Source organism: Apis cerana, linkage group LG15 (assembly GCF_029169275.1).
Source record: "Apis cerana isolate GH-2021 linkage group LG15, AcerK_1.0, whole genome shotgun sequence".
In the NCBI taxonomy this organism is placed as follows: Eukaryota; Metazoa; Arthropoda; class Insecta; order Hymenoptera; family Apidae; genus Apis; species Apis cerana.
The window spans coordinates 7820991-7843288 of NC_083866.1; the positions used below are offsets into that span (position 1 = coordinate 7820991).

A 22298-nucleotide genomic window follows, 5' to 3' on the forward strand; every position below is an offset into this window, starting at 1 on the left:
GATCAATCGTGAAACACGCGCGACTTCTCTTCTTGCCATTTCTTTTTATTTTCACACTCGCTAAATCTAAAGCTAAACAGAATCACAAGCCCGTCGTTACATAAGATTGCTCAAGCATTGTATTCCCTCGATCACGGAGAAGCGGCATGATGCGAGGTGAGGTGATCCTTCGTTCAAGAGAGCCTCACGCCGCCCGATCCTGGACACTCGCCCTTGCTCTTCACCACCAATTCTGTAAAGAGAGGGGAAAAAAAAACGATTCGAAAGAGGGGGCGCGGCTGGTTTAAGAAAGGAAAGCATACGTTTCCGATCTGTCCGATAAGAAGGTAAACACACACTCACTTGTCCCCATCTCGCAGTTGTGAACGTTGAGAGCGCACTCGGTACCGAACGTTCTCGGTTTAGACGCGGCGTCGTTCGGATCGTGGGCGCAAATCGGCTCGTACGCTGTGCCGCATTCACGGACGCAGTCCTTCTTCTTCTTCGCCGCCTCTTTGGCGGCCTTCACGTCCTTCGAAGCTGTCGCGGCCTCCTTGATCTCCTTGGGCTCTTTGACCGGTTTCGTCGAAGACGAAGAGGTGCTCGCCGTCTCGGCCAAAACGAGGGCGCACGCGACCACCAACGCTGAATGGATGAACGTGGACGTGGCGATTATTATCCAATTGAGGAATAGGAAAAACGTGCCACGTTTTCGAGAATTTCAAAAGGGGAATTAAACTTCATCTTCATCGTGCTACTTTCAAATGGAATTAAGTTTATGTATATATATATTTTCAGATAAAGAGACGAGAGTGAATACGAATTGAATTGGCCGTAACTCGATAAATAGGTCGCGTTCTATCAAAATCTTTTTTCGTTTCAGCATTTAGAATCAGCCCTTCCAAGATGCGCCACGAATTATACATTACGCATCCTGTGCATTGCACGTGTTCTCTCTCTCTCTCTCTCTTCCCCCTCCTCTCCCGCCTCAGTAATTGATCGAGGAAAACGAAGGAGCAAAAGTTGTCGCGACACGTTTTCACGCGTGACCTTAATTCGATCCTCGTTAACAAACGTGATCGACTTCCTTTTCCTCCAGCGCATAGTCAAAGTCACGCGCCTTCTCGAAAGACCTTAATTCGTTCCTCGTTAAAACGTGATCGACTTCCTTTTTCGCTCGGTCGGCTTAGTCACCGACAGAAGTCACGCGGCACGAAAAAAATAACAGTGTATAGCGCGTGTAAACGCGTATACATATTTCTTCTCTCGATTCTGTTTACTTACCTAGTAAAACGATCGACTTCATGATTCACGCAGGTGAAAGGAAACGGGCAGGCTGTCCGCGCGGACTCTGGGACGACGAAGGCGAAACTATACTCACCCGTCGAGGCAAAAAACGACTGAAACATTGCCGGCTGTAGCAGCACCGTTTATAAACGAACACAACATCCCCACCGTGTCCTCCGGTCCGGAAAACTCGAGAATAATAACAGAGGATCACGTAGCGGCAATCTTCGAAATTGGTCGCGCCTCCGCTCTCTTCGCCAGCGGAATTGCTAAGTGTTGCGATTTCGTTCGGAAATGGAACGAAACGCAATGTGGAAAGAAGCGAAAGGCACGCGTGTGACGGGCTCGAGACGATAAAACGTCTTTATTTGGAGGGCAAGCGTGACACGAGTACAATGTAAATATTATTGTTTACCTAGGTAACGGATAAATACGCGATAAAGGATCCCGTAGACCAACCGGAGAAATATTCCAAGCGTTGGCAAGGAATCCTAATTAACGAATGGATAGAGTTTAAACGAGAAATTGATTAATAGTTATTAAAAGATCGAGGAATGGAATTAAAATTTTCTTGCGATAAATTTTCTTACGAGAGAGAACGTGTCCACGAATTTTTTTGGTCTTTATAATATTGTGGGAAATGAATTCGTTTTCATTGCTAATATCTCGAGTTGATCTGCAGGATCGTTAAGAATCGATCAACGACCGAATTCATGGTCGGATCGAGAAAAATATTTTTGCAGAAACGAAATTGCGATTGCAGGTTAAGATTTGTCTTGTATGAGCCGAGTTTCCTCCATGATATAGTTCTGCAACAGTTGTTCGTAATCCGGCCAAGTTTCATTTTGTTCTTCGAAGGCTCTTCGTATTTGGCAGTGAAGCGTCGAGCATTCTTTATCGGTGCTCGATCGTGGTTTATCCATATCGATTCCGTATTGCTTCATCGCGTCGTGCACAACCAAGGTTAAGCGATTCAACCTGTTCCACACCATCGAGTTTGCTAAAAGTGTAAAGATAATTCTTAAAAATATGCAATTAGCAAAAAGATTTCTTTACAAATTATAGTTAAGACTTTAAGAAATTAATTAAAAAATCCAACAACTGATACGTTTGCAACTTTGCATCAGAAAATAATTCTTAAGCATATATAATGCAACTATTTTGATTCAAAAATATTTCTTTACAAATTCTACTTAAAACTTTAAGAAATTAATTAAAAAATCCAAGAGTCGATAATTTTGCAATTTTGCATCAGAAAATAATTCTTAAGAACACGTACTTTCTCAACCAGTATCTCGAGTCAAAAAGATTTCTTTAAGAATTTAATTAAAAGTTCAAAGATTCCTGCAACTTTGCATCGAAAAATAATTCTTAAGAACATATACTTTCTCGACCAGTATCTCGACTCAAAAAGATTTCTTTTATTCAAAACTTGAAGAATTTAATTAACTATAAATCCAAAGGATGACGTAAACACCACCAACACTGCAACTTTGCATCAGTTACGCCTTAGAATTTTAATAAGCACTTTAACATATTACCATAACGATTGAAAAGATCGAGAATTGTCGATTAACCTTAAAAAAAAAAAAAAATAAAAAACTAAAATAAAAATAAAAACAGGTATACGAGGAAATAATACCGTTCAGAAAACGACGTCCTTCGTCTCCATCGTCATTATTCTGCATATTATTCCCCTTGTCACTTTTCTTGATCTCGAGTTTCGGGATGAACAGCAACAAACAAATAATAGCGATGAACTTGACGATCATCTTAAAAATGACCAGCTTGAGAAGTATCTTGGCAAGGGTGAAGGCGTTCAGCTTGAGCGCGAACGGCCACGAGAAGTCGATGGACGGAAGGGAGAGTTGCACAGACTCGGATATCCCGTGCGGCGCTCCATAAGCTGGAACGAAAAATCGAAAAGGACGAAGAATATTCTATATCCATTTCAACGTGAAAACGATACACCGAGCCTAATACGATACCTCGTGTCTCACCTTGCTGTGGCTGGTGCGGCGAGTAACCACCTCCGTTTGTCCCGTACTCCCCGTAAGAAGAATAATCGTTGGAAGATGGAGGAGGCCCGTAGATAGAAGGTGATCCGTAAGAAGGTTGGGGCGGTCCGTAAGTACTTTTAACTCCGTTAAAATCGACGGACGTTCGACTAGGTAGGGAATAAGAGTCGCTGGGCACCATGGAGAAAGAGTTCCCGTGAACGATTCGAGAGGAGGAGGAGGAAAGAGGAGTTATCTCGGAACGTTTCGTCGTGTAAACCGGCCCCAACGATTGCTCCTTCCTTCGTTGAAACGATCCAGTTCCAACCGCGTCGACGATCCCCTCACGGGGATCTGTGCTTGTGCGAGAGTGCCTTAAAGCCTCCAGATAACTGTCCCGTCGATAACTGAAAGGCCCGCCGCTTTTTCTTTCAACGCTCCAATTAATGGATGAGTCTCCGTCGGTACGAGGTTCCATCTTGTGATTGAGAATAGACGACGAAACGTTGGACGGGTTAACGTCGACTTCGTTTTCAGGTGTCACGAATTCGTGCCCGTTCGCGACAAGGATCAGCGGTAATAGAAGTCCGAGGACGGGGGACAAATCTCTTGCACGATGCGCGATCATCGCTCCAACAGTAATCGAAACAATAATTGGAAGAGCGAACACAACTCGCGCGAGCGCGAGCGTTTTTTTTTTTGGAGAAGTCGAATCGAACGATCTTTCGATCGAACGATACCCGCGGCGAACGAATTTCGAATGGAAGCGTTGAGATGAGCGAGGGAACGTTCGAAGTTCCGCCATGCTTCCCCCTCGAACGACGAGGAAACGAAGAATGCATATTAAACGGGTAGTAACGGTTCGAGGCCCGAGGATTGTGTATTCGAGGATCGTTTTCGCCTCGACTTCGAATTCGCCACCTCCGTCGTATTAACGGTGTCGGTTGTTCACTCCAACCCGTTCCGATCCCGTGGAAAGGCGCCATTGTCATTCGTTCGAAGTAACGATAACGGTGTCGTCGAACCTCCTACGCTCCCTACGATCCACTGGCACAGTTAATAACGCGGCACGAAAATCGGTCGCGGCGTGCCACCGCGTTTCACTCGCGGAAAGGGAAATTCGAGTGATCGATAACGTTGCTCGGTGGATTCGTCTAGGCAACCAACACGCCCAACCAGCACTTCTTTTCCAGAGATTCGTATAAATACTGATATTTGTTACTTGACTCCTCGTCAGACTGATTAAGTAAGAATATTAATCAACTAGAGAAAGTATTTTTCGAAATAAGAACAAAGATTATAAGATAGATATCGAGTTTAATTTGTGAAGATTATTATTAATAATCGATTGTAATCATATTGTTGGCAAAATCATGTCGTTAGAAACGATTAAGACCTCGTAAGTAATATCTTAGATTTTTTCTTTTCTTCGTTTCGATTCTGATTAGATCTCTTTTTATGGTGATCTCTTTTCACGTTAGATGGATCAAGTTTGGAAATTGTCGGGACTTTGTCCTGATCGGTAAAGACACGATCGCTATTGCCTCCGGCATCTACATCCGTTTTCACGAATTTGGATGCAAAGAAACACGAGTCGAGCGATTCGACGGCGGCGAGAGAGGAGACGGTGCGTGTTGCCTCGCTGGACTTCCGGTGAGTCGCTTTTGTCTCGCTTTGGTATGAATAAACAAAGGAATGAAAACGTGTCGTGCGATACATCGGCAGGTGGCACCGATTTTCTCCGTGGTCGAGAGGAAATGCAATCCAAAGATCTCGGTGTTCGCTTATCCCACGATGCGAAGGATTAGTCGGTGCACCGGAAGCGAGGAAGAGATTGGCTACTTGTGCTGCGCGTTTGCTGGTACCGAGTATCTGATTGGTCAAGGGACTTATCCTGATTTCTGCTTGCTACTCTGGAATTGGAGAACGGGTGAACGATTGACAAAAATAAACGGGATGGACGTGACAAAATTTGATATTAATTGCACAAGAATCACGTAAATAATCCATGGAACATATTGATTATTTTGTAAATGAAAAAAAAGAAGTTGACTTTTCACGTTTTTATATTTAAAAAATATTCATGTTTAGTCGTGTTCTATTTAAACGTCACAGAATGAATATTTATAAATCACAGAATAATCAAAGTAATTCTACTTATATTCCGTGGAGAATATTTAAGTAGAATTACTTTGATATTTAAATAGAATTAAACGTGAATATTTTTTAAATATAACCGTAAAAAGTAAAGTTCTTTTTTTCATTTATAAAACAATCGAACAACGTGAAGAATAAAATTATTCTTTCAATTTTCAACAGGTGTTCGACCGACTCCTCCCAGCTGATGACACAATTCGTGACATCCACCGGTATGCTATCGGTGTATCGGGTGTTGGCCTGTTCGAAAACTGTTCGCCTCTTTCCAATCGAAACTTGTTTCGAACGTATCCCAGTCGCTTGTTCCTGGTTTGTGGATGGAAGCTTGCTCTGCTGCGACGAGTATGGCACCGTTTGGTCCATCGATTTTGAAGAAAAACATCGGATACGAACGGTGGTCCAAGCTTCTCCCTTCGATCATGTTCCTTTAGACAAGAATCCTAACCTAGTTTGTCACGCCGATGGCGTGCTACTCGCATCTACGTCGAATCATCGCATCCAAGCGACGGTATAACACGGTATCTTTAAATTAGAAATATATAACGTCTATTCACGGATATCTATTCACTTCTAACTGTTAGTTTTATAGGAAATGGCGAAAAGATCGGAACGATGAATGGAAAACGGCTTGGAATATTTTGTTGCCTTCGTATCCGAGGCACGCGGAAAGCGATCCATCTCACGATAGGATATTGATCCTCGGGGAAAATGGGGATCTTTATGAATTGCTTGACGCGTTAAGCGATAATCCTCGACTCGAATTTTTAATAATACAGAAGAATGTAAAATACGTTAATATAGTTTCGTTGCAGAAATCGTATTTGGGAACTTTGGATCAAGATGATCGATTTGCGATTCTCGATGTTAGAACTGGCAATCTTGTCTGTCCACCTACGCTGTTGGCGCATCATGGTAAAGGTCGGTGAAGAATAGAATTACTTAATTAATTCTTAAGACAGTTGCTAGAACATTGCAACGAGAGCAATTTTTGTTTCACTCAGTTGCCGACTTGGCCTCGCACCCTGTTTTACCGATTACGCTAAGCTGCAGTATCACGGGAAATTGTCTTCTCATCGACTCGTCAACTTTAACGCATAATCCAAGAATCACCACTTGCGTTCATCTTCAACGAGAAGCCTTGGATCGCATTAAATTTTCCGAAGAAGGTCGTTTATTTGGCGTTGCCTCGTTTCAAATCGGTCGATTGTTTCTTTTACAAGTGTGCATCGCCTCGAACGAGCCCAAGAAGCGTATGAGAGTGGCATCTTGGTTACAACTCGAACGAAAGGTAAGCCATCAATTATCGATCCGAATCCATCTGACTCCCAGTCTCTTGTTTAGATAATCGATTTTCTGATCTACGAAATGAACGAGGATCGTTCCGCCAAGGTATTGTTTCTCGTTGGAAACGAAAAATCAAGCGATCCTCGCGCTGGAAACGAGATTATCGTGTACTCGTGCCAATTGTTCGATCGAGACCCCTGCGTCGAGACCGCTGATCGTTCCATCAAGCTTCTCACTTCCTTCGAACGCCTTCACCACGGAAGAGAATCGAGCCGCGAGATAATCGGGATCCCGTACCTCACTAAACAATTGCATCGAATCGAACTGAAGGTAAAAGTAATCTATTCCAACAACTTTTCCTAATTAAACCACCTATTCGCAACAATTTATTTCACAAACTGTATAAACTGTAAGAATCACTGAATCGAAAAATATTTCTAGGAAAATTTTCAAGCTGCGCTTCTCGTAGAAGCTCTACCGTCGCTTCATCAAACCAAAGGGATCATGGTCTCCTTTCACCGCTCGAAATCTCACGATATTCCAAACCTGATTACCTGCGGCTTCGATGGATTGATTGTGCGCAGGGATTGCGACGAGCTAAGACGAGTATTTAACTTGTTCGCCGCGCATCATCGAGCGGAAGGTGGGTGTCGATTCGCCTCGCTCGTCGACGACTCGACGATCGTCTCGCTTGGAAGGAACGGGGATCTGGTCGCCAACAGGTCACCTTACCGGTTTCGATTTTCTTTTCGCTTCATCCTCGACCAATCGATGAGGACATCTAACGACCGTGTCGTCTGTCACGATTAGGGTGCTTGCACGTGATACGCGAGGTTCGAGGACGACCAGCTGCGAAGGGAGAAAAATCGAACGGGTGGACACGATGGAGGTAGAGGAGGATCAGGAGGCGGAGACGTGGATCGAGGAGGCTATTCGCAAACGGTCGATGACCGAAGAGAGAGAAACGACGCGTCTCTCCGTTCTTAAAGATTGGAACGAGTTGAAGACTCGGGTGAATATCTATTAACAATACCGTCTTCCAATTTTTCTCTCATGCTGATGTAGAGTGTTGATATACTCCTCACATATTTGCCGAGTGGAAATAAATATAATATGAAAAGAAAGATAGAAGAAGTTATCATGGAATGAGGTAATGAAATGTATTTAATAATTCAAGCAATATCATCTTGATATCCTTGAAGAGCGTGGAATTAAATTAAAATGAATTAGATGGAAAATAATGTGCTTGTTTTATCGAATGACAGGTGAAAACGTTGCTCGACGAGAACGAGGAGGCGCCACCGAGCACTCGTCTTCCGATATCCGCGTTCGACGTGGACAAAGAGGGTCGAGAACTCGCGCTAGAAGCGGCCAAGACAAAGGAGAGACAATTGGCGAGAGACGCGGAGGAACGAATCGCGCAATTACAACGCTCGATATGTTACTTGCGCGAACGATTCCTGGATCCGTTAATTGTTCCACCGAGAAGCATTTATTCCTTCTTTGATCAATCGAAGGTCACCAATTATCCTCTTATGCAATCAACGCCTCGAGAGGCGGAATTTCCGTCACAATTTCGATTCTCGATGGAAACCGGGCAACTATCCAGGTATTCTTAAAATATATATTTAATACCGATCGTTGAAATTTTCTGTTTATTTTTAATATTGTCGCCGTTCCTTCCTTCCTCCCTAATCTTCTTCTCCGTTTGCTTGTTTAAGAAAATTAAAAAAAAAAAAAGAAGGAAGATTGACCGATCGATTTTCTTCAAGTAAGTTGTCACGAATCTTAGGTCGACGAAAGAGGAGGATCAACAAACGATGGACAATTGTCACGACTTCGTGGACGTTTTCGAAACTTGTATCGTTACGGATGAGTGGGAACGAGAGTTGAAGGAAAAATTCAACCAACGGTTCGAAAGGACACGATTGGCCAAGCAAAGGGAAATGAGAGCGATAACCGAACGCGTGAAAGAAACGAAGCGTCTCGTTCTCGAGTTGAAAAATGTGTTCGACGTGGACGCGAGTTCGAGCCTCTTCGAAGCACCGGATTGGCATCGAACGGATGTATTGGAAGATACTTTCGATCGAGACGAGGAATCGAACGATCGCGCTCAGCCGGATAAACCGGACGAAAATGTTGGCTGCGAGGGGATCGAGTCGAATGACTTTTATCAAAAGGCGCTCGACAGAATGATGGATGGTGTTCTGGAAGTTAGGTAATCGAGTGAGATTAACCCTATGTATAAAATACGCGTCCTTGATTCGTGATTTTGCATTTCACAGATTGGAACACAATGCGAAGAGAAAAATTCCAAGACCCGACTGCCTTCGAAAAGATCCTTCCGCTTATACCGAGGAAGATATTCGTTCGATCGAATCGTACGAGGAGAAGATTCGAGCTCGAGAAATTGATCGAGCAAAGTACAAATTGATGTTAGAGTCTCAAGTCGAAAGGCTCAGAGGTATAATGTACATGCAGTTATTATAAAAAAAACGATTGGCGACACTGCATGATGATATTTATTTTCAGAAGAATTCTCGAAGGGTGTCGAATCATTTGACGACGAGCTGAACGATTTGGCCGCGGAAAAGACACGGGTCGAGCGATCGATACTCTTCCAGAAACTGTCCAAAATGCAAGAAATTCTTCGACGCAGGAAAATCGTTGAAACGAAACGAGAAATTCGACGCGTTATCGATGGAGAATTAGTTTCAGCGACGGAGGAGGCGCGTATTTTTGCAGAGGAGCGGGACTTGTTCGAGGCAGGTGTCGCCGAGTTGAGAATCGGTTACGAAAATGCGCGAAAACGGGACAAATTGCTCGAGGATAAATTTCGATTCGAGTTCAAAGAATTGAAGCCATCGATGGTGGAACATCTGTTCCGACAATATCGAAAGAGACCGAGGGCTTTGTTGGCTGGCGGGCCATGCGCCACGTCACCCGCGTTCCTCGCCGAATTCGTTCTCTGCGTGACCGAGCGACGAAACTCGGACCTCTTACCCCGAGAATGCTCCAACTACTTGAGAGCGATCGACGAATTGGAGGCAATGCCGGAAGGGTTGTCGTGTCGACTCGAATCTGATCAGTGGCGGCTGCTTTGTCGTCTGAGGAGATTAAAGGTGGAAGCGGAGACAAGGGTAAAAAAATGCACAATTGATTGATTTAAAGAAAAAAGGAACAACGTTCTATCGATATTAATTTTAAAGGTGAACAGTTGCGCGATCGAACTGGCAGAAGCGGAACAGAGTGTGGCGTTTCTGCGAAACGTGTGCTCCACGAGTCGAGACAAAGTCGAACGATGCAAACAGAAACTGGAACAGTTGGAAAAGTCTCTGTCCGATCTGACCGATGATCGAGAAATCGCATTGCTTTTGAAAATGGAACAACTTCGAATTAGAGGTAAGGATTGCCCGAGGTCCGATTGGCAGGATGCGGTTGTAATATCGCAGGAGGAACTGACTCGAGTAAATCAAGCGATCTCGAGGGCCGAACGAGAAAGATCGGTCGCTCAACGACGACTCGCGAGTATAGAGGACCTCGTTTCGCTCGAGGAATGGCATCACGCTTGCGCGAAAATGAAAATGGAGGAATTGCAGGAGAACGCAAAAGATCTCGATAAAGTTAAAGTATAGTGTCTTTAATTTTTTGAATTAAATAGTTTTTTTTTCTTTATTTAAATTAAATGTAAATAACATGTTAATTTTCTTAGATAAGCAGAATTGTACGCGAATGTTGCCAGCGTATGGAACAGGGATCGTCGTTGAAAGATGAGAACGCTCGAATTCAAAGTCTTCTGCGTGTTCAACAGGCGGTGAGCAATCCTTGAAACCGAATTTGTCGAAATACAATAAATTTGTGAACGGAGGATTTTCGTTTCAGTGGCATCGGAACGTGACAGAACGAAAAAAGGTCAGGTTGGAAAAGATTAAGAAGGAGATACGGATTTGGCAACGAAGAAACGCTTGTTCCGAGATAAGGATTAACCAATCGTCGATTCAAAGAGACGAATTTATTACCGCGTTACGAGATCCGCTGCGATTAAATGTCGCCGCTTTTAGAACACGTAAAATCCGAGCGATAAGAAAAAGGGCGCGTCTCGCGCGTCAGATTCGAGACAATTTTGAACGATTATCTATTCTTAAAAATATCTTGGAGATCTCCAAGTTGCGAACTTATCCAACTTTAAAGTTTAAACTTTAATGCATAGATGTAATGTAGAGCTGAAAAAATGGCATAATAACAGAATAGTTATATAATTGTATTTATAGATATGAAAGTTTCAAATATGCAATTTCGATTTATTCTTAACGAATGTATTGGAACTATCGAGAAAAAACAATCAGAATCACATCCCTTATCTTCTTTCCAACTCACTCACTGTGATACATAATATGTATTGATAATTTTAATTATGATTGGATAAATTTCAACATATACTCCGACGATATTAGATTTATTTATTCCAATTAATATATATATTATCCTGTTATATATTTACCCTGTTTTCACAAGGATTTTCCCAAGTTGAAGCGATAATATTATGGGATTCCCCGAATACATTACATTACATATTCGTCTTTTCCTCTTTGCTTGAAGGAAAAAAAAAATTTTCCTTCGATATAAACAACAAACGCGCTCACTCTCTCACGATAACGCAACCCAGGGATGATAAATGACAGAGTGCACAGGTCAACCGGCTTATCAAGCTGCTTGTTTATGCTATTTTTCGCACGGTACGAACTTTGTGTGTCTTTTCTCTTTTGAAGAAGATACCGGTCAAAGAATCGTCATTATCTTGACGCAAAGAAAACGTCTCGTTTGCACACGCACATAGTGACACGATCGTGGCCAATCGTTTTATCCGCGATACGATCACGTATGCGCTTGTCCTTGTCGTCGATTAACTCATAAACCTGATGTCGCATCGTAAAACGAATACGTGTGTACGATTCGGAAAAATGAGACGACAAAAGGCCAAGGAGGAGACCGCGCGGAGCCGGGCGAATCGGTAATTTGTGCGCATCGAGTGTCACTCCTGAAGAGGAGGAGGCAAGGAAAAGAGAGAGAGAAAAAAGAAAAACGAAGAAAAGGTGAAGGGGATTAGGAAGGGGGAAAAGAAAGAAAGAGAGGGAGAGAGAGGATGACAGAGTCGCGACGTGATCGTCTATCTCAATCCTGATCACTCCCCTCTCAGGTGCCAAGATGAGGAAAAAAACACTCTTGTATATATAAGGAGGTATGGAAAGTTGCCTTGTACAATCACAGCAAGATAGTTCGTCGCGACTTTTTCATCCATTCACCTCTTAATTTTCGTACTCGGAGACGTTGTTGATTAACGCTTCGGAGATGATGCTCCGATGCAACATTTGGACTCTCGCGGTCGTCGTGCTTTTCGTCAACTCGGTCCTCTTTGTCATTGCCGCACAGGATTCCTCGGGACGAATCTGTAAGTAGAAATACGTAAATAACGAATTGAGATATTATTTTTTTTTTAAAGATTCCTTTCAAAAATCTTTTTCTAACCAAACTTTTTTATATAAAGTTGATGTATTTTGTCTTATTATCGTAGTTACGATATGCGTCCCTGAAATATACTCGAAGGAATGCGATGACATGAAAAAAGATTCCGCTGTCAAAGGGATTCCAGTTTCCTGTATTTCTGGCCGCGATCGATACGAATGTATCGAAAAAGTTGGAAAGAAAGAGGCTGATGTGGTAGCTGTCGATCCGGAAGATATGTACTTGGCGGTGAAGGATAACAAATTGGCATCGAATGCTGGCTACAATGTTATCGAACAAGTACCTTTTCTCTTTCCTCTTCGTTTCTTCTTTATAATGCATTATAAAGATATTTTTTAAAATTTATAAAGTTATTCCTCAAGAAAAGATAAGATTTCATATATAAATATACCTGCATTTTTAATCGATCAATAGGTGAGAACAAAAGAAGAACCGCACGCACCGTATCGTTATGAAGCAGTGGCTGTGATACACAAAGATCTGCCGATTAACAATGTGCAAGGATTGCGCGGATTAAAGTCTTGTCACACCGGTGTGGGTCGCAATGTTGGTTATAAAATACCGATCACCAAACTCACTGCTATGGGAGTGTTGAATAACCTCCACGATCCAGAATATTCAGCTCGCGAGAACGAACTGCGTGCTTTGAGCTCTCTCTTCTCCAAAGGATGCTTGGTCGGCACCTGGTCTCCAGATCCAGCGATCAATCGTAGATTGAGTAAGCTTCCTTTTCATTAATATCGATACGATGAATCAATCTTCGACTTATATCATAACCCAATATTAGACGATCGAATCTGAATTCGATCCGATTATTTCGTATTATCTAACTTTACAGAGGAAACTTATTCGAATATGTGCGCTCTCTGCGAGAAACCAGAAGTTTGCGATTATCCAGACATATACTCAGGATACGAAGGTGCATTGCGGTGTCTGGCGCATAATGGCGGAGAAATTGCTTGGACTAAGGTGATCTACGTGAAACGTTTCTTCGGCTTACCAGTTGGTGTAACGGCCGCGATTCCGACATCGGAAAACCCAGCAGATTACAGATACTTCTGTCCAGATGGCAGCAAAGTGCCTATAGACGCGAACACGAAACCATGCATTTGGGCTGCCAGGCCTTGGCAAGGATATATGACCAACGATGGAGTGAACAACGTAGAAGCGGTTCAAAAGGTTTCTTTTTTTTTCTCTCTCCTTCCTTTAAGTCTCTTTTTTTCTTCTTCTCTCCGATAAATCAATATAATTTGCGTAATAAATGTTTCAGGAATTGACAGATCTTGGTAAATTGGGAGAAGAAGAGAAGGCAGATTGGTGGAAAGACATTATGTTATTGAACGAAAAAACCTTAGCCGTTCCTGCACCGCCAGTGTTGCCCGAGAATCATCTGAAAAACGCAAAATACTTAGACGTGATTGAAAGAAACTCTGGAGCTACGGACAAGATCATTCGTTGGTGTACGTGGAGCGAAGGAGATCTCGAAAAGTGTAAAGCTCTTACCAGAGCGGCATACTCTAGGTAACCTATCATTCTATATTATTTTTCTTCAATAGCATCATCTTCTCGTCATTATATTATCTATATTTCATCAGGGACGTGAGACCCAAGTACGATTGTACGCTAGAAAAGAGTCAAGACGATTGCTTGAAAGCTATTAAAGAAAATAACGCGGATTTGACGGTTGTCAGCGGAGGTTCGGTTCTTCGAGCTACGAAGGAATATAACACGGTTCCTATAATCGCGGAATCGTATGGACCAGGCTCAACGAATTTCAATGAAAGACCAGCCGTAGCAGTTGTTTCCAAATCTAGCTCGATAAACAAACTAGGTAAAAAATGGCATTCCGTGTTCTTTGATACAAATATTCCTCTTTTCGGAATACACATTTTCACGAGTGCATCCATTAATTCTACGTTTCAGAGGATCTGAGGAACAAGAAGTCTTGTCACAGCGGATACAAGGATAGCTTTGCTGGTTGGACAGCACCGATATATACATTGAAACGCAAAGGTTTGATAAAGTCGGAGAACGAAGCAGCCGATTTCTTCTCGGGATCGTGTGCACCCGGTGCACCGGTCGATTCGAAACTGTGCCAGCAATGTGTCGGTAAGCTTGCAAGCAACAACGATCGAATCCGAGAGGCAACCAAATGCAAAGCGACCAACGAGGAAACGTACAGAGGTGGAAAGGGAGCTCTCTCGTAAGTTTAATCCAATAAGCTTGAACTGATCGAATCGTAATGCGAACGTAATTTTTTTTTCTCGTTATTTTTAGCTGTTTGTTGGACGGCAAAGGAGACGTCGCGTTCGTACCATTGACCGCTCTATCGGAGGAAGGCGTGCAGAGCAAAGATCTCGCTCTCATCTGTCCGGATGGTGGCCGTGCTGAAATCAACGAGTGGGAACGATGCAACTTGGGACTGGAACCGCCGAGAGTAATCCTCAGTTCTGGTGCTAAGAGTCCAACGGTGTTGGAGGAATTGACTCACGGTACATTAGCCGCCAGTACTCTTTACTCGAAGCGACCCGATCTTTTGCACTTGTTCGGTCCTTGGTCCAATCGGCCGAATCTCTTGTTCAAGGTACTGGAAACATTTCCTCTTTTTTTTCTTGTCAATCAAAGAAAGAATCCAATTAATTTTCGATCACAGGACGAAGCGAAGGATCTCGTATCGGTGAACAAATCGTGGAACAAGTGGAACGATTGGCAGGAGACGCAAAATAATTACGGCGCTGCTTGAAATTGCGAAGGATTGGATGCCAGTTTTCGTCGTGAATTATTTAACGAAACTCGATGATGACGTATTATCAAACGCTGAAATAAAATGCCATAGCAACAGACACTATCGATATTTTTATTTCAACGATCTATCTTATTATTATTATCTCTCACACATTCGTACTCGCTCACTTTCTTTTCACTTATAAGCAATAAAAATAAATAAAAATTGCAAATGGAATATAATAATAAAAATAGAATATAATAATAAAATCGATTCACGGATCGAAATATATCTCTGTATAAGACAGCTTGGTAACCAGCTCCAAGAAAAATTGCGATATGCGACCGTATCTACTGCGATTGTATTTTTTGTACACCATATCGAAGCCATGGACTTTTTGCCCAGAATGTAACACACGTCGCAATATCAAAACACGCGTTTCATCGATCTCCTTATCTTGAAACCTAGAAATAATCACGACACATTCTATAATTAAAATTAAGTTTAAGAAAACTCGCGTGCAGATAAAAAGAAGCGATTACTAACTTATCGTCCGGTGAACGTGGAATGATAGCAAAGAGCAAACCTCTCCAGAATAACCATCGAGGCGTGTTATCTATGAGACCAAGCACCAGCTCTATTATCGTTAGGCTGATCAATCTTGCCGGTATTCGACAAAAATGTTCATCTACCAACGTGATGTCGATCTAAAAATTTCATTTTTTTTTTAATGTCGGTCAGAGAAATCTGAAGATAGAGAGAAATGTAAAAAATTCATACCAGGTAACAGCCACAATGATATAAAAACACAATCATCTCATTGGATATATCGATGTAACGTATGCAGCTCAACAGATGATGAGAGAATAGAGAAAATACATCAGCAAACGTGATGTTGAAATCGAGAACGTGCAAGATCTTTCTCTCGTAGACCATCAGCAGATTCTCTCTTCCCATGTATAGATCCTGGGCGAGGCTCACTATTGTGTTAGCCTGGAAAAATCGAATCGAGCAAGAATATAATTTTATCAAAATCTTTAATCTTAATCGGGTATCACTTCCTGCTTACCGCTGGAATTTTGTAATAATTTTCCTGTTTCTTGAGCGCGATCCACAGACTAGCCAATGCCGTTAATTGGAAGAACATCGTCTTCACCGAAACTTTATCCATAACGGCGTCGAACAACTTAACCGATTGATACACGATGTACGATGGGAATCGACAATGATTCTGATATTAAATCAAATTTTTGTTAGAGGAAAATCGATTCAGCGTGCATTCAATTATTTCTTCTTACTGTTACTTACTCCAACGCGTATCAAAAAAGCGACGACTAATCTCCTCTGCTCGGGATTAATATGTTTCGTTAAAAAATTGGCCGACAATCGTGGAGATCTCTCTTCCCTTTCGCGCTCGATCATCGGTATATCATCGAGATACTCCATGTAGAACATCAAATCGCAGAAAGAGGAATTCCTTTCGGGTGGAATGATCCCGTTGAACTCGAGTTTTTTCAAATTGTCTTGTCGATTTATCACCTTATAATAAACGATTAAAATGATGGATATTTTATCGTCAATGTTCGGGAGTCGAAAGGATCGAAAAAAATTTGCAAGAGAAAAGAGAGATTTTACCCTGAGAGGTGTCGATGGTGCTGGAGGTAAAGGTAACCCATCGATAGGCGTTGCCACTCTTTCGGCCAATGTACTTCTTTCTCTAGAGAAATTCTTCGTTGCATCTTTCTCACCTTTTTCTCTGTGAAAAAAAGAGTTGGTTAAAAAGTGTTGAAAGTGTATTTATTGAAAGATAAATAAATAAAATTCTCAAAATTCATACTCGCTACTTTTATCCTTGATCTTGTTTCCAACTTGTGAGACTTCGCTTCTGAATAATTTCCATACGTTTCTCTGTGCGATTAAGCTTTTCTCCGTCGAGTCGAAGTTGAAACGTTGCGCATGCGCACTAGTCGCAGTCTCGATCGATATCGAGCGTCTCGGAACAACGCGTGTTTGACTTGTTTGCATCGGTCGTACGGAACTCGACTTTACCCGGCAAGGTATCTTAGACCGAGGAAATTCGACCATGTACCGACATTCGGGTGAGGATCGTTTTTGTATTATTTTGCTCGATTCCGTCTAAGAAAAAAAAAAGATAAAAAAAAATAGATAAACTAGCGAACAAAAAGGAAAAAAGAAACGATGAAAAATTTGATTTGATTTACCTGTTTCAGATTTTCGTCTTTTTTAGAATGCGACTCTATTGAATCGACCGATGTCACGTTGGAAATACGACGCGTTTCTGCTTGAGAATCGCTTCCATGCGAAATTTTATTCGAATCGTCGCAATGAACGTGAAATGGCATCTTTTTACCGGATACATTCCAAAGAGAACGATTCGTTCGACTGCGTTCGTTCGAGACTTCCTTTCTTAACTCGTTGTTCGAACTGAGGGGCTGGGTAACGTTCGAACACCTTAATGAAATCGATATAAAATCAACGAATGTAGTAACACTCATAAAATTATTATGTTAATATAATTAATTTTTTTCTTTTTAATAGAAAATCAAATTGGTCAAAACGGTATCCAAAATCTCAAGAAATCTCGTACTTTTTACCGTGAAAAACACATAATTTTGAGAAATTATTTAAATACCTCTCCTTCGACTGCTCAGTCCCTCGGTTCGAACTTGAAGAGACACGTTGCGTTCGACACGTTGTATCACCCGTGAAAATCACCTTTCTACCACCGATCGTCGCGTTCTTCGCGGAAGGGCACTCATTTTCTTTCCCACTCGGTAATAAAATTTCTTTCGACGAGATCTTCCTTTCAATCTTGTTCCGCGTTGCATGAGCTATTTCGTTTTTGGATAAATTACTCGTCATTTCTTCGTTTCCACGCGAGTTTGATTTTACGCTACAAGAAATCGTGAACAACTGTCGTCTCTTACTCGTCCGGACGCGTGCCAGCTCGGTCGTTTGTTTATATATTGCGGCTCGCGCGAACGATTCAAGTTGCGTGCGCGGCTAGCTCGTCTTGGGTCGCCGTTCCCGATTTCGATCGATCAACCGCTCTACGAACAGCAACAGACAGACAATCGAGTAGACGGCTACCAGAAAAAGGAGCAACGGTGCCGCGTCTTCCAATTCTACCGAGGTCCATCCTTTCTTTGTCTGCGAAAAAATGGCGAAGAAGAAGACGTTCGTTTGCGACGCGGTCATCCAAGGTTTTTGTACAATGTTAAAAATATTCGTACCTGTCGTACCTCGTTCGACCACTCGATCTTGAGCAGCCGTTGAAGAATACCGCTGTCCCGCAGTAAAAGAATGCTGGGATGGAAAGGAGGAGAGGAGAAACATATAAATATACAAATTCAAAAATCGTATCAAATCGTGCAACATCTCACTTGGTGTCGATGATGCCACGGTAAGGACTTTGAAACGGGACCGCCATGCCTATGGTCACTTGCATGATCACGTCCAAAGGTTCGAGAACGCAGTCCACTTTTCCTTGCAGCACAGAAGCCATATTGTCCAACGTCATGAACGCATAATTCTTCTCCCGGCAGACGCGTTCCAAACCATCGAGGTAATTCACAGGCAGATCGGTCTCTCTGGTTAACAATTCCTCGAACATGATCGTGAGCACGGTATCGGTCGTGTTCTGTGAAAAAAAAGAAATTAACGAGTCAATAGGATTAATCAATTTAATTATTTCAAAAAAGGAAAAGGTAAAGGATCACCTGAAAGAAACTGTATTCGGCCGAATTAGCGACCACCGCGAAGCGATAGCCACCATTCTCGAGTAAACCCTTCATCGTGGTGAACGGCATCGCGAACGTTTTGATGGCCAAGTAGCTGATCAAAGCCGCCGAGTATGCCGCGATCACTACCACAGCCGTCAAATGGACGCTCAGATGCACCATCCTCGTTGGATCCAGCAAAGATTGGTCCATACCTTTTCGAATCACCCCGTTCTGAATCTTTTCGCTCGAATAAATGAACGTTATTCACCTTGTCCACAGAACACGCCGAACACGTGGAACAGGATCTCGAATAAATCGTTGGAGGGGCGAGGCCTTGCGTCGATCGAGGAGAGCCACTCGACTCGCCTCGAGAAGGCGTCGATTCCTGCGATCGTCAGAGTCACGATCACAATGGTCAGCGCTATCACGTTCCAAATGTTCCACGAGAACGGTGCCAAGTACGCGTTCCATTTCACCGCCGTAATGTCCGGCCTCTTGATGAATACGCGACATCTGAAGAAGAAGAAAAAGAAGAAGAAAAAGAAGAAGAAGAGGGGAGGAGGGACTCACTTGCTCGTGTAAATGGGAGTCGTGAATTTCAATATGTCCAGCCTATCGGAAGACATCATCATCTCGGTGGCGATCAGATCCGCCTCGCCCTCTATCAACATCCGTATCGAACCCGTCCACGAACCGTTCAACAATTGGACGCCCCACGTCTCGGCTTGCTTGTACGAAAACCTGAAAATTCAACGAGTCGTTTTTATTCATTTTTATTCTAACCTAACCTAATCTCGCGAAGTTATCGGTGAATCGAAAATCGAAAACCGAAACGGGCTTCGCTCGAGGCCGAGAGAAAGGAGAGGAAGGATAGGTCGACGCGGGAGCTATGTTACGCGGTTTCGTTTTAAAATGTCTGGAAATTAGAGGAAATTCCCTGTCGTACGTTAATTCACTCGATGAATTCAATGATTCTCTGATTGATCGAAAGATATACTTGTGAACAACAATAACCACGATTAACGTTTGTTAAAATTCAGCCCCCCCCCCAAATTGGGCTGCGTTTCGTTCGTTTGAAAGGATCATTAGTTTGGTTCTGAAATTCTAGATATTTGGAGAATCAATTTCTTTTTTACCTCTGTCACAGATGCACGGCAACATGGCGTAACAATAAACAAACGGTCGTAATTCCTCGCCGTTGTTACGAAAGATTCCGTCGAAGCGGCGACGGTCGGAAGAGGGAATGGTTCGAGGAAAAATCGGCTGCCAATCAAGAGGAGTATTTTAGGAAGGTAACGGCCAGACAATTGAAGGAAATACGCGAGCTTAGCATCAAGAAGAGAGCCGAGTGCGAAGCTGAATGCAGAAAGAAGTGCGACAAGGAGTGTAAAGAGGAGTGCAAAGAACACGATGAAAAAGTGCCCGTGCCGAAACACAAAAAAGCAAGCGATGCGATAAAGTGCAATCCGCATGATGACTCGGCTTGCAATCCTGGTGAGGGGGGATCAAGCGATGCTCCCATCGACAGGTACTATGATTACTACTAAGTAAATTGTTAATATGATTGACTGACGTGCAATTCATTCCTTCTTGCAGCAGTTGAATAACCTCGCCGAAAAAACCGGTGATTCCGAACGGCTGGCCAGCCTCATCGCGGGAAATCCGTGAGATAGGAGGGTCCTGCCGATAGGGGGAAAAAAACATTGTAAAAATTAATATGCGAGGAGAAAATAAAGAGGGGAAATTTTTAACTTTTATCTATCTGTAAAAGAGGTTGATGAAGCTTTGATGATATGATTAAAAGAAGTAAATATTCCTCTATACGTATCGTCAGTGTAAAATGTGCGATAAACGATAAAGGCATTTTACGACTCACGTTAATGGCAACCACCCTTATGTTATGCCCGTGTAGATCGTGCCTGCGTTGATACAATCCGAGAAGAGGTCCTTGGAATCCATGACTCGAATTCCACATACCGAACATCATTGATCTCAGATAATCCTCCTTTCCGATTCGATACACGTCTTGAATTATCTCGGTTCCCTGCGAATCTCTTTGAGCCACCATAAAAACACAATCGAAAGGTACGTAAACGTCTGACAAAAACTCTTCGAATCTAGTCTCATCCCTTAGGAACAACAACCATGTCGGATAAGCCATCGTGATCCACTTGGACACCTATTATCATTTCCTTTCGTTCTTCTTAGATTTTTTTTTAATTTAACTTTCATTGCCACTCACCGAAACGAATTGCTCCCTGATCTCTTTGAAATCGTTCAACAACACGAACAGCGGCCTCTTGATGTGATGATAAGTTTTCTCTACCTGAAACGATAATATATTTCATAAATCCATTAATATTAAATTTAATATTAATTAAATAAATTAAATATTAATATTGAATTCGCGAAATAATTTCACAATGAACCTACTCGATTCTTGAACATATGAAAATCCATGATCACGGTTCGAATGTGCAAATATTTGCTAAATTGCGTTTGAAGAGTCAAAAGTCCGTCCATTTCTTGCAAACCTGAAAAATAATCGAATCAATTTTTCAATTTTCGCCAATATGCATTACCTTCAATAATCACCGATGCACTCACCTTCCTCTTCTATTAATTTTGAAGACCCGTGGAAAAGTATGATGCAAGTGTTGTTAAAGTAATCGTGAACTCCTTTGATCAAATTTTTGTACACGTAGTATGGCCTTATCAAAATAGATTCAGTTTCCACTGGTAAAATATCGAGATACACGCAGCTCGAAACGCACAACAATAATAATGTTGTATGAAATTGAAAGTTCGTCATGATGTATCTTGTATTATTCGCGAGATCGATTTGTATCACTAGTGACTCGTTCGCGGACGTCACGCGACTGATTTTAGTCTCCACCAATTTCCAAAGCCCAAGAACCAAACGTAACTCTTTATTCAAGCTAAATCAATTGATCGTGATTTGCAAAATCGCGTTCAATACAATAGGACTGAACAGTGAAAACCTGCAATCGAATAGGATGCGAGTAACTAGGAGATCGAACAATCGATCAATCGAATCAGATAAGAGCACAATCGATCTCTGCTTCTTCTATGAAGCGATAGTTGCCTAGTCCACGGTATCGATTAATGCACGCCAATGTTGCTTTATGGAAATTACGATAAAAAATTGCGCTCGTTTCTAACCATGATCTCTTGCAGCTTTTTCAAACTTTATTACTTCCTTGAATCTTCTCACGATCGATTTTTACATGTCGACTCCGATTCGAATTCGATTCTCTTTACACGCGATATTTGCATTAGCATTAGCAAACACGAGAGATTCCATAACCTCTTTAACCCGCATTTCTTGTACGAATAATTTATTTCCCTCGAATAATTCTAGTTTGAGCTTCGTGTCAACATAACGTTATGATCGAAACAATGGAAATTTGATGAAATTTGTTTCTTTGGAATTACGCGATAAATGTAAAATTTTCATGATTAATCCATTATTAATATATATATTTATCCCTCCGATGTAAATCTAGATAAAGGATTCGGTGATAAACGTCGATTGAGCACGATAAATGCAAATAAATTAACCTGTAAAATATTCGACCAATG

General features: G+C 42.2%; 5 protein-coding genes across 15 annotated transcripts; 2 read left to right on the forward strand and 3 right to left on the reverse strand.

The window, feature by feature from the left end:
* Positions 1 to 24: 24 nt before the first annotated feature.
* Positions 25 to 1406, reverse strand: LOC108000642 (uncharacterized). Its single transcript, XM_017061104.3, has 3 exons — positions 1264 to 1406; positions 343 to 624; positions 25 to 232 (listed from the first exon to the last, which is right to left on the reverse strand). Exons 1-3 carry the CDS (start codon positions 1283 to 1285, stop codon positions 174 to 176), a joined length of 363 nt encoding a protein of 120 aa, XP_016916593.1. The 5' UTR covers positions 1286 to 1406; the 3' UTR covers positions 25 to 173.
* On the reverse strand, positions 530 to 4068 carry LOC108000602 (uncharacterized). 3 transcript variants are annotated; one of them, XM_017061047.3, is made up of 3 exons: positions 3267 to 4068; positions 2909 to 3172; positions 530 to 2266 (listed from the first exon to the last, which is right to left on the reverse strand). In XM_017061047.3, exons 1-3 carry the CDS (start codon positions 4066 to 4068, stop codon positions 2031 to 2033), a joined length of 1302 nt encoding a protein of 433 aa, XP_016916536.2. In that variant the 3' UTR covers positions 530 to 2030. The 3 variants fall into 3 exon arrangements, with proteins under 3 accessions (XP_016916536.2, XP_016916525.2, XP_028523695.2); XM_017061036.3 differs by having other exon boundaries at positions 3255 to 4068; XM_028667894.2 differs by lacking the exon at positions 530 to 2266 and adding an exon at positions 2703 to 2843 and having other exon boundaries at positions 3255 to 4068.
* A 454-nt stretch (positions 4069 to 4522) lies between these two features.
* LOC108000518 (cilia- and flagella-associated protein 43-like) lies at positions 4523 to 11149 on the forward strand. 6 transcript variants are annotated; one of them, XM_017060899.3, is made up of 16 exons: positions 4523 to 4662; positions 4745 to 4916; positions 4989 to 5260; positions 5583 to 5928; positions 6002 to 6338; positions 6422 to 6708; positions 6762 to 7034; positions 7146 to 7438; positions 7515 to 7716; positions 7970 to 8313; positions 8497 to 8922; positions 8990 to 9168; positions 9237 to 9844; positions 9914 to 10333; positions 10417 to 10518; positions 10587 to 11149. In XM_017060899.3, the coding sequence occupies exons 1-16, from the start codon at positions 4637 to 4639 to the stop codon at positions 10905 to 10907; spliced, it is 4608 nt and encodes a 1535-aa protein (XP_016916388.2). In that variant the 5' UTR covers positions 4523 to 4636; the 3' UTR covers positions 10908 to 11149. The 6 variants fall into 6 exon arrangements, with proteins under 6 accessions (XP_016916388.2, XP_016916392.2, XP_016916399.2 ...); XM_017060903.3 differs by having other exon boundaries at positions 9240 to 9844; XM_017060910.3 differs by having other exon boundaries at positions 7146 to 7426.
* On the forward strand, positions 10586 to 15070 carry LOC108000556 (transferrin). Of its 2 annotated transcripts, XM_017060958.2 has the most exons (9): positions 10586 to 12153; positions 12277 to 12506; positions 12642 to 12945; positions 13066 to 13406; positions 13498 to 13748; positions 13823 to 14058; positions 14151 to 14430; positions 14505 to 14811; positions 14881 to 15070. In XM_017060958.2, the coding sequence occupies exons 1-9, from the start codon at positions 12054 to 12056 to the stop codon at positions 14968 to 14970; spliced, it is 2139 nt and encodes a 712-aa protein (XP_016916447.2). In that variant the 5' UTR covers positions 10586 to 12053; the 3' UTR covers positions 14971 to 15070. The 2 variants fall into 2 exon arrangements, with proteins under 2 accessions (XP_016916447.2, XP_061941972.1); XM_062085988.1 differs by having other exon boundaries at positions 10991 to 12153; positions 14505 to 15070.
* Positions 15063 to 22272, reverse strand: LOC108000566 (uncharacterized). 3 transcript variants are annotated; one of them, XM_062085983.1, is made up of 18 exons: positions 21879 to 22272; positions 21303 to 21697; positions 21125 to 21229; positions 20938 to 21017; positions 20572 to 20874; positions 20269 to 20375; positions 19266 to 19436; positions 18964 to 19208; positions 18693 to 18907; positions 18357 to 18613; positions 18207 to 18279; positions 16790 to 17088; positions 16588 to 16708; positions 16261 to 16491; positions 16022 to 16183; positions 15733 to 15945; positions 15499 to 15659; positions 15063 to 15416 (listed from the first exon to the last, which is right to left on the reverse strand). In XM_062085983.1, exons 2-18 carry the CDS (start codon positions 21505 to 21507, stop codon positions 15227 to 15229), a joined length of 3138 nt encoding a protein of 1045 aa, XP_061941967.1. In that variant the 5' UTR covers positions 21508 to 21697; positions 21879 to 22272; the 3' UTR covers positions 15063 to 15226. The 3 variants fall into 3 exon arrangements, with proteins under 3 accessions (XP_061941967.1, XP_061941968.1, XP_061941966.1); XM_062085984.1 differs by having other exon boundaries at positions 20938 to 21021; positions 21129 to 21229; positions 21303 to 22272; XM_062085982.1 differs by having other exon boundaries at positions 21303 to 22272.
* Between the last annotated feature and the right edge of the window lie 26 nt (positions 22273 to 22298).

What these genes read in the sequence shown, in the direction of transcription:
- LOC108000642 (XM_017061104.3), bottom strand. Translation starts at nt 1,285, where the DNA reads ATGAAGTCGATCGTTTTACTAG. An exon ending in GAAGTCGATCGTTTTACTAG is followed by an intron (nt 625 to 1,263) that starts GTAAGTAAACAG and finishes TCATCCATTCAG; the next exon opens with CGTTGGTGGTCGCGTGCGCC. An exon ending in CAACTGCGAGATGGGGACAA is followed by an intron (nt 233 to 342) that starts GTGAGTGTGTGT and finishes CTCTCTTTACAG; the next exon opens with AATTGGTGGTGAAGAGCAAG.
- LOC108000602 (XM_017061036.3), bottom strand. Translation starts at nt 4,068, where the DNA reads ATGGCGGAACTTCGAACGTTCCCTCGCTCATCTCAACGCTTCCATTCG. An exon ending in ACAGCAAGGTGAGACACGAG is followed by an intron (nt 3,173 to 3,254) that starts GTATCGTATTAG and finishes TTTTCGTTCCAG; the next exon opens with CTTATGGAGCGCCGCACGGG. An exon ending in AGGACGTCGTTTTCTGAACG is followed by an intron (nt 2,267 to 2,908) that starts GTATTATTTCCT and finishes TTACACTTTTAG; the next exon opens with CAAACTCGATGGTGTGGAAC.
- LOC108000518 (XM_017060899.3), top strand. Translation starts at nt 4,637, where the DNA reads ATGTCGTTAGAAACGATTAAGACCTC. An exon ending in ATCATCGCATCCAAGCGACG is followed by an intron (nt 5,929 to 6,001) that starts GTATAACACGGT and finishes TCTAACTGTTAG; the next exon opens with TTTTATAGGAAATGGCGAAA. An exon ending in GCCAACAGGTCACCTTACCG is followed by an intron (nt 7,439 to 7,514) that starts GTTTCGATTTTC and finishes TGTCACGATTAG; the next exon opens with GGTGCTTGCACGTGATACGC.
- LOC108000556 (XM_062085988.1), top strand. Translation starts at nt 12,054, where the DNA reads ATGATGCTCCGATGCAACATTTGGACTCTCGCGGTCGTCGTGCTTTTC. An exon ending in GGATTCCTCGGGACGAATCT is followed by an intron (nt 12,154 to 12,276) that starts GTAAGTAGAAAT and finishes TTATTATCGTAG; the next exon opens with TTACGATATGCGTCCCTGAA. An exon ending in ACGTAGAAGCGGTTCAAAAG is followed by an intron (nt 13,407 to 13,497) that starts GTTTCTTTTTTT and finishes TAAATGTTTCAG; the next exon opens with GAATTGACAGATCTTGGTAA.
- LOC108000566 (XM_062085983.1), bottom strand. Translation starts at nt 21,507, where the DNA reads ATGACGAACTTTCAATTTCATACAACATTATTATTGTTGTGCGTTTCG. An exon ending in ATCATTGTGGCTGTTACCTG is followed by an intron (nt 15,660 to 15,732) that starts GTATGAATTTTT and finishes TGAAATTTTTAG; the next exon opens with ATCGACATCACGTTGGTAGA. An exon ending in CCACGTTCACCGGACGATAA is followed by an intron (nt 15,417 to 15,498) that starts GTTAGTAATCGC and finishes GATTATTTCTAG; the next exon opens with GTTTCAAGATAAGGAGATCG.